This window comes from Apis cerana, linkage group LG12 (genome assembly GCF_029169275.1).
Source record: "Apis cerana isolate GH-2021 linkage group LG12, AcerK_1.0, whole genome shotgun sequence".
NCBI lineage: Eukaryota > Metazoa > Arthropoda > Insecta > Hymenoptera > Apidae > Apis > Apis cerana.
In genome coordinates, this window is record NC_083863.1 from 9,095,897 (window position 1) to 9,109,186 (window position 13,290).

At 44.2% G+C, this 13,290-nt stretch overlaps 2 protein-coding genes across 2 annotated transcripts; one reads left to right on the top strand and one right to left on the bottom strand.

Moving 5' to 3' along the window:
• Positions 1 to 971: 971 nt before the first annotated feature.
• Positions 972 to 2,019, bottom strand: LOC107998359 (uncharacterized). The gene is made up of 4 exons (XM_062082748.1): positions 1,576 to 2,019; positions 1,526 to 1,529; positions 1,150 to 1,293; positions 972 to 1,045 (listed from the first exon to the last, which is right to left on the bottom strand). Exons 1-4 carry the CDS (start codon positions 1,957 to 1,959, stop codon positions 972 to 974), a joined length of 606 nt encoding a protein of 201 aa, XP_061938732.1. The 5' UTR covers positions 1,960 to 2,019.
• On the top strand, positions 1,766 to 12,632 carry LOC107998374 (uncharacterized). Its single transcript, XM_062082749.1, has 4 exons — positions 1,766 to 3,006; positions 3,252 to 6,941; positions 7,039 to 9,093; positions 9,164 to 12,632. Exons 1-4 carry the CDS (start codon positions 2,662 to 2,664, stop codon positions 10,991 to 10,993), a joined length of 7,920 nt encoding a protein of 2,639 aa, XP_061938733.1. The 5' UTR covers positions 1,766 to 2,661; the 3' UTR covers positions 10,994 to 12,632.
• The last annotated feature ends 658 nt before the right edge of the window (positions 12,633 to 13,290 follow it).

Here is a 13,290-nt window from a genome sequence, read left to right on the forward strand (position 1 = left end):
TTCAAATCACGTTTAAATTATTTGCATGTTATCCATATCATTAATGTGAAGGTAAATCTGCTAAAGCTGCATCTGATCTATTTTTTTTGTTATTTGTTTTGTTATTTTTTTTGTTTTATGCTATTTTTTTTCTTTATTATGTTAATTAATTTTTTTTCATTTTTTTGTTGAGTAATGTCATGTATTACACAATGAAATTTTTTATCGAAAAATTTCTGTGCAAGAGAACACGCGTATCGTATCTCGAATAAATTTTAATGAAATAATTTATGGTCGATGACTGGATACAAATAAATTATCGATTAATAACAAACGTGCGATTGTTTTCTTTTGTTTATTAAAAACTTTTTCAAAGAGAAAAATTCTGTTTCTTATTAATTTTTTGTTTTAATAAGTCGTCTCTTCCATCTTGCGGCCTTGTTATTAATTAAGCGTAGCAGGATGCAATGAATATCTTCTTAACCTAGAATTATTAACTTATGGATCGAATTTTTTTTAATCATTAATCGCCTAGTAATAACTAATAATTAATTTTTTTTTCTCGAGCAAACAAACGTCTTATTTGCTCGTTCCTTCGTACCTTTCCTCACATAGCAGGATTAAATGATTCGTGGAAGAATCCCGGCAGAAATGAACGAAGATTCCTCGTGCGAATTGCGTTTTTACACTTTCTTTCTACGCGAAACAATTCCGGATGATTGATGATTCTTGTTATAATCAAGAGATAAATAAAGGGAAATTAACGATCGAATTCCATTTATTGTGCATTGTCTTCTCTTCCGATATTCTCCCATTTAATTATTAATTCTCCTATATTAAACATAATAATAAGTTATTATCGTTATTATTATTATTATTATTTCCAAAATTTACTTTATCCCAACGAAGTCAATACTTTATTTCTATTATTCCTACGGATTCCGTTTCTATAATCGGAGTGAGGGAAGGGAAAAAAGAATTATTTTTCTTCTTCATTCGGCATCCTCGTATCGTTTCTCTTGAGATTTCTTGATCTCCTTTTGATCCTTCGCTGTCAGCTTCACGTCTAAAGTCAAGGGACAAGATTTATTTTTCTAACGATTGATCTATTTTACGAAGAAATTTCAGTAGTTGACGATGGGATGGAAACCGATTCGAATTGTCCATTACCTGCAAGGCATATTTCACTGTCGAAGGAACAAATAGATTCGCTTGAACTGTCTAAATCCGATTCTTCCGATTTTTTACAACTCCATTTTTTGAAAGTAGTTATGTACAACGGTTTTTTTCGTCGATCAGCCACGCGAGTTATCGCTGTCGCAAAAAACGGATAACGTATTGAGAGTCAGGGACGTTAAATAATATTGAGTAATTTTATCTTATTAAATTAGAGCAAACTATCGATTGTAGTAAAGCGATAATAATAACGATAGATAAAATCATATTCAAAAATCGATTGCAAAAAAAAAATAGATGAACGAAAAATTTAACAAGTAAATTTAATGAGCATACTTTCCGTTAAAAAATCATTTTAACGGAGATTCGCTAGTCTGAAAGAGAAGAAAAATATTTGTTATTATCTGAATCTTTTTAAGCGTGAAAAATCAAAATCTTACGCGGTGCTTCCGATATGTACATTGGCGGCATCGTAAGACCCATGCATGAAATATGACGTGGATTGAGGAAGTGTTCCCTCACTTCCATGGATGGTTTTATACATCCTAAGATCAATTCTGATTCCGGTATGTGTTTGTAAATTTTCCTAACTTTTTGTCTCGGCTTCCTCTTCTCCTTCTTTATCTCCTTCTTTTTTTTACACTTTCGAATTGTTTTACCAAATTCGTCCACCTCGTCCACCTCTTCCTCTTCGATCTTTTTTAATTTCCTGCGTTTCTTCCTTTCTTTCTTTTTTTCCTGAATTTTCGTCTTTAGCGCTCGTTCCGCTTTCCATTGCTCGTATCTTTCGCAACCTTTACGCATGTTTTATTAGGAAAAAAAGAAAAGAAAAAGAAATTTTCAATATCAAATTATTATTGTTGCTAATGCACAGCGTTAATTCTTTGATTAGATAGCGTTCAATGAATTAAGAGATTATTGGACACGGGGAGAGAGACGTATAATAAGTTGCGTAACTTTTACATTTCTGCGTGTGAACATTTTGATTGATTTTTGGAATTCATGATTGGCCGGTTCGATAACGGGATTCGTGCTTGAATTTTTTGAAAAGTTCAGTTTAGGTGGACATTGTGTTGTGCGGATGTATTTTGTGTGTGAATTTATCAAGGGGATCGGGATCGTTATCGAGATTCGTATCGTTTGTTTCTCGCTCGATGCATCATGATTCAATCTCTATGCGATTAACTTCATATTATATTTAGTATAATTTTTTGACGGACAATTTTATTACAAACATGCCAAAATTCTAAGTAACGTATACAAAAATGAAAACTATCGTTATTCGATATTAGAAAAAATCGTGAAAATATCGCAAAAATTATCAATTGAATCGTATCCTCGGAAGAAGATGTAGGTTATATTAAACCTACACCTAAAATGATGCATTTTAACCATTCTTCGTAATTTCTTTCTTTTTTTTTTTTGGAAACGGTTTAAAAAAAAATTGTTATAAATTAACGGGTAAAAGGAAAAAAAAATTGTTTTACGAACTGCAACTGAAGCAAAATGGAAAAGCCAGAAGTGATACCACTAGAAAAAAAAATATACAGAGAAAAATTGAAACAGCTCGCAACATGCGAGCAAATCGTTTCCGACGAAACTATAAACGCCATCGGCCGGGTGACCGAGATCGTACGGGCCGCGGACGATAACGCCCCCAGCAGCGATGAACTCGACGAGGAACTCGAAGAGCAGTACAAAGACATCAACTTGTATCTCGATTTGCCGAACGACACGTATTCCTTGACCGAAATCAGGCCGGAGCTTCCATCGTGCGTTCGATATGGCGTGCGTGCAGGAATGACCCATATCAACATGCCAAAGTTCTCGCCATTGTCAAGGGGTCATCAGGTAAATCAAATTTTTGGGGACGATCATCAAAGCGGTCTTATTTGGTCTTTTCTCTTTCGAAGATTCAAAATTACGCAGGCGCGCAAAAATTTGGGTCAGGTTTAAAAATTTCTATATTTCTATATTCATAACTCGAATAGCGTTGTAATTTGTAAGCAAGTTACTCGAGTTCCAATGATAAAACACGATAGAGACACGGTGTATTGGAAAGATAGGTACGTTATCTCTGATTGTTTCGACAACAGGGTGGCGCAACAGCGATCGCTGCTTTTGCGACGACCACGGTGTACAAGTCTCGTTGCTGGAACGAGGCGGTGATCGATCAGATCATCGAGGACGGGGACACGTTCTACTGCGATTCCTACAAAGACATAAACACGGACGATCGCCGATTGCTCTCGATTCTCGACTTGAAGAGGACCATGTGCGTGCAGAACAAACTCGTGGTGAACGTGAGCATCGAGGACGCGGTTTACGCCGGTAAATTTCGTTCGACCGAGCCCACGGAATTGCATCTGGTCAAGGCTTTGGATCTGTTCTTCAAACGTTACAACGCCGCCATATTGACGTCGTCGGTGTTGAACATAGCGATTTGGAAGGACGCGAAATATTACAATCTGTTCGACGGCCAAGCGAGAAGGGAGAGCTGCGAACCGGCTCCGGACGGGGTCAGCGGGACGGCTAAATTGTTCCTGGTCAAGGATCTGATTGGGCTTCTCTTCATCATTCTCGAGAAGAGCAACGTGAAGAACGAGCCCTTCGTCCTGTACACGATAGCGATCAGCGGCGTGGAACACCATACCCAGGTAGCGGACCCCGAGAAACTAGAAAGACCCGAGACGAAACCGCAGAGGCGGCCGAGCGGTTACAAGATGCAGGAGAAGTACCGAGCTGTGGTCCAAGGCTCTTATCACGTCAATCATCCCGTCATACCTCCACCGCTTCGAGGCCGCACCTTCTTGATCATAGCTTTGGCCGCCCTCGTCTACTCCCGTTTGGTGAACGCGAACAAATGGACCAGCGCTTTGATCGATCTCATCTTCAACCAATCGAACATATACTTCGTGGATCTGGTCCGCGTGCTCGACAAGGATCTCGGGGACACCGATTTCGAGCTTCGGCTGGACGACATCATGGGAGACATCATTCTGGGCGCGTATTCGGCCAAGGTGAAGATACGTACGAACGTGGTGCCCGGTTACGGGCAGAAGAGGGGCAAGTTGGCGATCGACGACGGCATACGCGAGTTCTTCCAAACGCAATTGACGGGTTTGCTCGAGGTGAAGAATTACTTCTACGCGATATGGAGGCACGACGACACGTACTACTTCATGGATCCGTTCGCCTGCGACGACGAGGGATTCAGAAGCGGCACGGCCGACATCGCGGGCTCGGACAAGCCAGGGGAGGCCGCTTGCGTCACGATGAACAGCTCGATCAACCAGGTGATGGAGACTATTATGGAGAACACGGGTAGCAGGGACAGGGACCCGTTCGTGATCCACGGAGTGAGGGTTTTGTACGTGAAGACAGGCACGACGCCAGGCGGTCCTTTGGAGAAGGTGATCTATCGGGAGAAGGGCACGAACCGAAGGCCTCAACCCCCCCCGTTACCCGTGGCGAGCCCGAGCGTGTTGAGGATCGAGGAGATGAGAAAGGTGGATATGAGCCCGAGGATAAGGCCCGAGCTCGAGAAGTCGAAGGACGTGGACGTCCAGGTGCCCGACCTGATGAAAAACGCGGAGAACTACATGATAAAGGACGACGAGCCGCTCACCTACACGATCGTGACGCCCGAGGAGAAGGTGGCCGAGGCGGAGGTGCCCGGGGAGGAGGAGGAGTTGGAGGAGGAGGAGGAGGAGGAGGCGATAGAGAAGTGGCGGGCGGAGATAGCGGAGGGGGAGGAGGAGGAGGCGAAAGCGGAGAAAGAGGAGCCCGTTGTGAAGACGGTGAAAGGTTACAGGGTCGTGAATCCTCATCGTTTGATCCTCCACGGGTCGAAGAACTGCTTGGACGAGGGTTTCGATATATTGTCAAGAGGGAAGCAGGGATTGATCGCCGCCCTCGCGGCGATAGCCTACAGGAAACTGAAGGATCCGACCAAGTGGCGGAACATGGACGTGGATCAGTTGATCGACGTGAGCAACAAAATATTCGAGGAGGTTGTGGAGTGGATAAGGAAGGGCCGTCCCAAGTTGAAGGAGGACGTGGAAATAGTAGGCGAAGTTGAGGAGGAAGAGGCGGAGGAGGAGGAGGAGCTGGAAGGGGAGGTGGAGGAGAAATTGTTGCCGAGGCCGAGCCACGTGGACATGACGATGCTACCGGTCAGATTGAAGATGGGGGAGAACGACGTGTTCTTCAAGACGAAGATGAAGATCATTCAGGGGGAAGCGTGCCCGTTGGCGAACCTTGGCGAGGCCCTCGAATGTTACTTCAACCGTTACCCGGAGCTGGTGTTGGAGAACAAGAGATTGATGTACGGTATATGGAAGGAGGATTCCCACTTCTTCATGTTCAATCCTTACGGGAGCGACGGCGAAGGTTGGCGCCTTCGCGACTATCCGGCTTCTTTCGCGGTGACCGCCAGTTTGAACGAGTTGGTCGATCTTCTTTACGGCGTGATGGAGTTCAACGATCATTTCTTCACCATTCATTTCGTCGGATTGGACTCGATACAACCCGGCCTCTACGCCACCGAACAAGAGATAATAATCCCGACCGACGCGCCGATCGAGAAATTCAAGACGTCGTTTTTACCGATCACGGACGCCGATTTGAAAAAGTTGGAGGCCGAATTATTGGCGGAACAGGTGGTGGAGAAAGAGCCGGAGGAGTTCATAGTGGACATCGAGGAAGAGGCGGAGGAGGAGGAGGAAGAAGAGGAGGAAGAGGGGAAGAAGGTCGTGAAGAAGGTTCTGAAGGAGGAGGAGAAGCCTATAATCGATCCGTTGCTCGAGGTCAAGGAGCAGGATCAACCCGATCCTCCCTACCGTTTGAATCTCATCCTATTGACGTCCAACATGAAGATCTACGACGAGAACGACGAGACGATCGATCAGGTCCACGAACAATTAGCTTTGGAGAAGCTCAAGTACAATCATCCGCCCCCATACGTTTTGCCATCGAATAAGATCTTGATGAAACTTCTCGAGGCGAAACGAGCCAAACGATCCATCCCATCTTTGGTATCCAGATTCTCCATAGACTCGAGGCTGGACGTGAAAAAGAAGGCGCCTATGTACATATCGAAATCGGCCGTGATCATGCCAGGCGGGCCTGAAGTCTACGAGCCGATACCCTCGAAAATGATCAAGTTGTCCCCCAACAAATACCTCTACTCTAGAATTTTACCGATATGCCTGATGCCTCTCAGAGCTATCGACGATATGTACATCCAGGACGAGAGTATCGCCAAGACTATGAGGGAGAAAGAGATAAAAAGATTGGAGGACGAGAGGAAACGTGCCCAAGAATTCGTTAAACAAGACGTGCCTGAGATACCGGTGGGAATTCGAATACGACCGATCTTGTTGATGCTCGGTCCGATCATCAAAACACCGACCCCTGAGAAACGATTGACCATGACTTGTATCGAGAAGAAGAAACGGAAGTGTCTGTTGCCCAAGACCGACGAGGGTGACGTGCTCATGGAGAAGATTCTCTGCAACACCGAGGATTTGTTGCTAGAATTGTTTTTCCCCGATTTCAAAGCGAAAACTGATCAGGTTCGTCTATATGTATACGTATACGATGGGATATTTAAAAGAGAAATATATATGTTTACTCGCGCGTCGATTATTATTATTATCATCATTTCGTTGCTTATTCCCGCGATACGATGTACAGTTGGAAACGAAAATAGTGGAGACGAGAAGCAAGCAGATGTTGTCCAAACTATTGGAGGGAGAAACGTCGACGATCAGGAAGCCAACCGGTGCCCAACATAAGAAGAAACTGTTGAGGGACATCCCTGGTTTGAAAGTGAGCCTCGATCGAATTCGTTCCATCCAGCGTTATGGATAATAATAAAAATATGAATCCTTTGTTCCTTGTTTCTCTCTCTCTCTTTCTCTCTTTCTCTTTGATCTTAAGCTCACCGAGGATGGGATCCGAATAATATCCGGCAGCATGTGTTACGACAACCGTGCCGTGGTCGAAGCCTGCCACTACAAATCTTGCTTCTTCTCCGCCCTGTTGTGCATCCTGACAAAGATCAAATTGGACCCGGACAACTTCTCAGGCAAGATTCTCGATCAGCTGATATTCCTCGGGGACAAGATCTATCAGAAGACCGGGAAGCTTCGATTCAAGCCGTATCGATGGTTCCATCACATAGAGATCTTGGACACGATTTACAACGTGATCACGAAACAGATCATTTACGCGGATCCCGAGAATTGCGAGGACGACGACCTGGAGTTCGTCACGGACAATTTCTTCGAGAAGAACAAAACGGGGATCATCGTGTTCGCCAATTGCTCGTACGCCGTTTGGACGGCGAACGATCGATACTACTTGTTCGATCCTTATCCATGCGACGACAGGGGGAACGCTTCGGGGGAAGGCTACTCTTGCCTGATGGAATTCTGCGACCTGGCCTCGATGATGGAGAAGATCGAGAGGAACGTAGGCGAGAACACGAAGAAACCGTATCGAGTGTACACGATATGCATAGCCCACATGGAGAACAGGAAACGGAAGAGGAAACGAAAGAAGAAGGCGAACCGCGTGGTGGAGAGAAGCGCGGTGAGGCAGGTGATGGAGGAGACGACGGGGCGAGGCGTGGAGGAGCCCGAGATGGAGACGACCGCTATCTCGACCGCGTCCGAGGTATCGTTGATCGAGCAATCGGATTGGGTGAGGAGCGAGGAGTCGAAAGTGAGCCTCGCGTACGACTTGACGATCCCCGGTTTCGCCCCGATCGAGCATTACAACGCATCGATGCTCGACGTGCTGGTCCTCGAGGACGAGATCACCACCCCCCTGTTGGCGCCCTTCAAGAAATCCTCGTTGAGGAAATCGGCGGCGGCCGACGACGAGTTCGAGGCGATAAAGTTGTTGGTGAGGAAGAAGGTTTTCGAGAAGAAGTTCAAGTGTCACTCGGCGATCTCGACCCCGCTGGATCTTTGCATCATGGCGTGGTCGTTGATCCACGATCCGATAACTTGGTCGGTTAGAACGGTGAAAGGTTTGTACGAGGCGAGCGTCGACTACACTTTCGACAGTTTGTTGGCCACCGAGGATTCGACGGTGAGCGAGATGATAGATGGCCTCCTGCCCGAATTCGAGATAGCCAATTACGTGTTCCGCGTCGTCTCGGTCCCCCTTCACTACGGAACCCTTTACAGCACCGAGGGTTGGAATCTGTCCATGTCGTTGCAGAAGGTGTTCGACACGCCTAGCTACACGGGAGCGATACTCATTTGCGGCGAATCTCACATCGGTATCTTGAAGAAGGACGAAAATCACTTCGCGTGGTGGACGGTGAAGAGGACGAAGAAGTTGAGATTCGTCACATCCTCGGACATGAGAGAATTCTTGAAACTGATCATCCAGGAGATGGATCAACCGAAGGAAACGTTTTTCGTCATAAGAGTGATCACCGTCTCCTATGCTCAGAAGATAGATCCCGATTGCAGCGACACGAAAGGTCTGCACGAGCCGGTCGTGCCTTTGTCCTCCTTGGCCGAGATCCATCGTATGCCGGCCAAGCCTTACGACCTCGAGGCGATCTTCAGGCCGACCATGCCCGAATCCAACAAGCCGATATTCATCCACGGGACGGTCGCTCTAAACAACAGGGACGCGGTGGTCGAGCCCAAGGTGAAGAGGTGTTACTTCGTCGCCGTCTTGGCCGTGATGGTGCAGCGGGACATCATTCAAAGCCCGATGCCAGGCATGATAGACAAAGTGATCGAGGTCGCGGAATCGGTTTACAGGGAATTCGGGGAATTGAAATTTCACACGGAACAGATTCTGCGCAATGTTACCGTGATGAACAGGATCTTCGATTTACGGGACATCGTTTATCCCTTGGTCAGGCTCACGTTCAACCCTCGAACCATGAAAAACGATTTTTACATCCAGGTTAGCTAGGCAGCTTTTATATTCCTTTGCGCGTGAAAAGAAAAAGACTCTTTACTTTTTTTCTCTCCAGGTAAGGAAGCACGTGAGAAAATTCTTTAAAACGAGCTCGAGCGGGATTTTGCACTTTACCAATTGCTGTTACGGTTTCTGGTACTCGAGGGCGACGAACGCCTATTATTATCTAGATCCTTATCAATGCAACGAGAAGGGGAAGAGAGTGGAGCGAGGCGGTAAAGCGTGCCTCTGCATATTTCCCACCATTTGCCAAATGGTGAGGCAGATGACGTTGAATCAATTCGAAGAGACGACGGGCTTCTTTATACACCGCCTTCACGTGGAATCGGTCAACATGCCCCCGTTCAAAACGTTCAAGGAGGACCCCATGTGGTTGTACCTCGACTACCATTGGAACTTCAGACACGCTCCTGACATAGTCAAGTTGGGAAACAAGAAGAAGAAGCAGGAGGAGGAGGCGGAACAGGAAAACGTGAAGCAATTCTGGAACAATTACGCTATCGAGGTGACCAATCTTATTTACTCGGTTTGGGGCACGATCGGTTGCTACGATTCCAGATTCGGGGATCGGGCCGGTAGGAATCAAGCGGCGATCTGCGTCGCCGTCCTTGCCATGCAGTATCTCAGTCATCCGTCGAGATGGGGCCCGGCCATACTGGACTCGGCGGTGATTTGCGGAGACTCGTACTACACGGAGAGTCTGAGAAGCTCGATCATGCGATGCACCAAGCATTTCAACAGGTTCAACCTGCAGACCACGTTTAAGATCTTCCCCCACGTGTGGATCATAGACTTCAGGGACAGCATATGCGGGATTTTGTACGGGGCACGTAACAGGATGACCCTCGCCTGCGCCCTCAAAAAGTCCTTCGAGGAATCTCCCAACGTTCTGATCGAGTGCAACAAGATCACGTTGGCCGCACTGGCCGCAAAAGACGGCTACTACGTAGCCGACCCGTGCTGGGTCGGGCCGCCCCTCTTCACCAAGGACCACGGGGCCATGTACGTTCTGCGTTGCAAAAATATGAACTCGTTGGTGTACGCGGTGATCAAGATGCTCAACACGAATCAGAGGCTCGACTTCCGCATCTCCCCCGTCCTCTTCACGTTCCAACAGGAGGACTTCAACTTCGCCGATGTGGTGAAACGGGAGCCGAAGAGGAAGGTGTTGATGGAGCCTCTGAGGACCACGCCGGGCAAGGCGAGCGATCCTATCGGACCTATACCGGGCGCCCACACCACTCCCGACGAAGACTCTTTCCTCGCGTATCACAAGAATGTGAGCGAGGGTTACAGGAAGAGCTACGAGCTCGAGAATCCCGAGCTGCCGTCCGTCGAGCCCGTGCTGGAGAAGGACAACATGACGAGCGCGCTGATCAGCACCACTTGGCACTTGAATCTGGGCCAAGCCGCCCCTCTCGAGAAAGTCACCCCCGTGTTCGATCCACGCTTGATCGAGCACGTGCCGGAACAATGCGAGGACCGGGTCGTGGACTCGTTCAAACCCATGTTCCCCGCCCAGATGTCCATCACCGACTTCTTGGAGGTTTGCGGTGGTTATCCGACGGTGATGGATTTCACGAGCGAGCAACCGCCCCCGAAGAGGCCGCTCGAGTGCGCAGCCGCGACCAGCTTCCTCACGGAAACGGCGCGCCAACAGTTCCGAATCCACACCACCGACATGGCCAACGAGGTGTACAAGACTTACAAGCATCGGCTGCCCACGTTGGCCAGGCAGAGGATGATGCGGGACGAGATTGGCGAGGATATTCAGCCTACCGAGGAAGAGGCGAAACAGAACTCGCCCGATACGGAGGCGGAGACGGAGGATGAAACGTTCACAGAGACGGAAGCCACCGAGGCCACCGATGAAACTGGATATTAAACGAAATTTTCCTTTTCTTTTCCTTTTTTTTCTTCTTCTTCAATTTTCTCCATTTTTATCGCTATTAATTTATTTTGTTCGATGTATATCGAACTCGAATTTTTTCGAAAGTTTTGGTGAAAGTCCCTCGTGTCGTGTCTTGGCGAAACTTTTATTTAATATATTTTCTATATCGCAATTTTGAATATAATCCGTGAATAAATGATTCCGCGGGATCGTTGTTGTGGTCGATCGATTTTGTGGCCAATTGATTTCCTAGAAATCCTAGAGTATTTACGCTGTTTTATATATGATGTAATATTTTATTATTACGTGTGAGTTTTGGGATTTATTGAGCTAAAAGGATCACGGAACGCAAGTTTCGTTTTGTGTTTCATTGGATGTGCGTCAGTATTTATATAGACGTATATTATTTTATATTTTATAATCTTTCGATGAATGCTTTCATGAACTATAAATAAATAAAAGTGACTATAAATAAAAAGATAACGTAAAAAAAAAAAAAAAAAAATAAAATAACCGATATGTTTTTGTAATTTATATGGACGTGCAATAATGCGCGTTTGTCCCGAGAGATTGTTGCACAATATTTATTAAGCAACAAATACGGAATGATAATTACGTGGAAAATTTTAAAACTGATAATAATCGAAACGTTTGTTCGCACGTAGATGTATGAAGTATCGTTCGATATTTCTCTAACGTTTCGCTCGAAGGTAAACCACTCCAGAGTTCCGACTTCGGTGTAGAAATCGAATTGTCCTTTATTATTTTGAAATCATTCGAAGATGTGGTCGTTAAGATGAAGCGGTCCACCTTGGATCCTACGATCATCGAACTCTTTTTACTTGCCTCGAGAACTTACTTATGACTTTTTCTGAAAGTCAGGGTTACGAGACTAACATTAATCACGACAATCCCCTCCTTCTCTCTCAAAAAACGAGTGAAAAATAAAAATTTGATTTTCCATTAATTATTTTCCAATAAAGTAGACAAATTAATCTCGAATTGTAATTTATTTGACAAAAACGTACAAATTAGTAAGTTTAATGGTGGACGGCAATTAACATTAAAATAAAAACTTTACAATACGTACAATGATACATAAGAGATAAAAAAAAGGATTTATTCTACTTACGATGATAATGACACAAATTTAATCGAAAAAAAAGAGATTTAGATTTTAGCCTTAATGGAATACGATATAAAATACGATTGATTTTTATAAAAAAAAATCATACAAATATTCGATATATTCGATAAATATTAATCGATATTAAAATAGGCGACGCATCTCGTATAATTTTTCTTTTTGCGTCTAATTATCATTAATACGCAATAATAATTGTTAGCGATACAAAGTGAAATTAGTACAATTTATTATATATAATATATATATATAAATATATACTATATATCATTTAGGCATAAGAAAATTCACAATATACGAAAAGCAGCTTGGTTCGTTCTGTTTGATATGATTCGAAAATTACACCGACGCATCGTATTTTTATTATCTGCAATTATATCGCATAGTATAAAATGTAAAATATTGTGCATTCTAAATCAATGAAAAAATGTATATATGTATATATATATATATATTTATATATATATATTTATATATATATATATATAGAGTCAAAAAATTCTTTGTTTATATATCAGTTATCAACATTTACATTTCTTTATATCTTTCATTCTTTCTCAACTTTCGTAAAATTCGTTAGATTCGTTACATAAGATATTCGTTAGGATTTTGTATGCGATTCGTAACAGTTTGCAGGAAGCGAACTTTTCAAGCGACTTTCAAACGAACAGCACGCACGATACAGATATTACATATTTATTACGCTCTAAATGCACGCGGTAACAATAGTAACAAGAGAATTTAAGTACGTGGAATCTGATCTTTCTTCTTTCGCGCGGGAATAATTTATAAGGCTTGTGCAAGAAAATCCACAGAGAATGGAACTAAATTTTAATCAAAATGTATATCTTTCACGAGAGATACATTCGATGGAAATTTAATGTATAAGCAGAAATCATTGCTTATACCGTTTCTAAAATGTGTAAATTCACGAGTAAATTTATCGCGTTCCAAATGAAAAAATTTCTACTATTCCCTATATTTCTATTCATAGTAATTTATTCAAGTGATTAATTTCTAAAGTTCCTCGATTGTTCGATCGATTGTTCAGCTTCGTTTATTACGCGAAATTCTATGGAATTCTTGACCTTTTCCCCAAGTACCCCAACGACGCGAAAGAAATAAATCAGGTTTTAATCGTTGCATT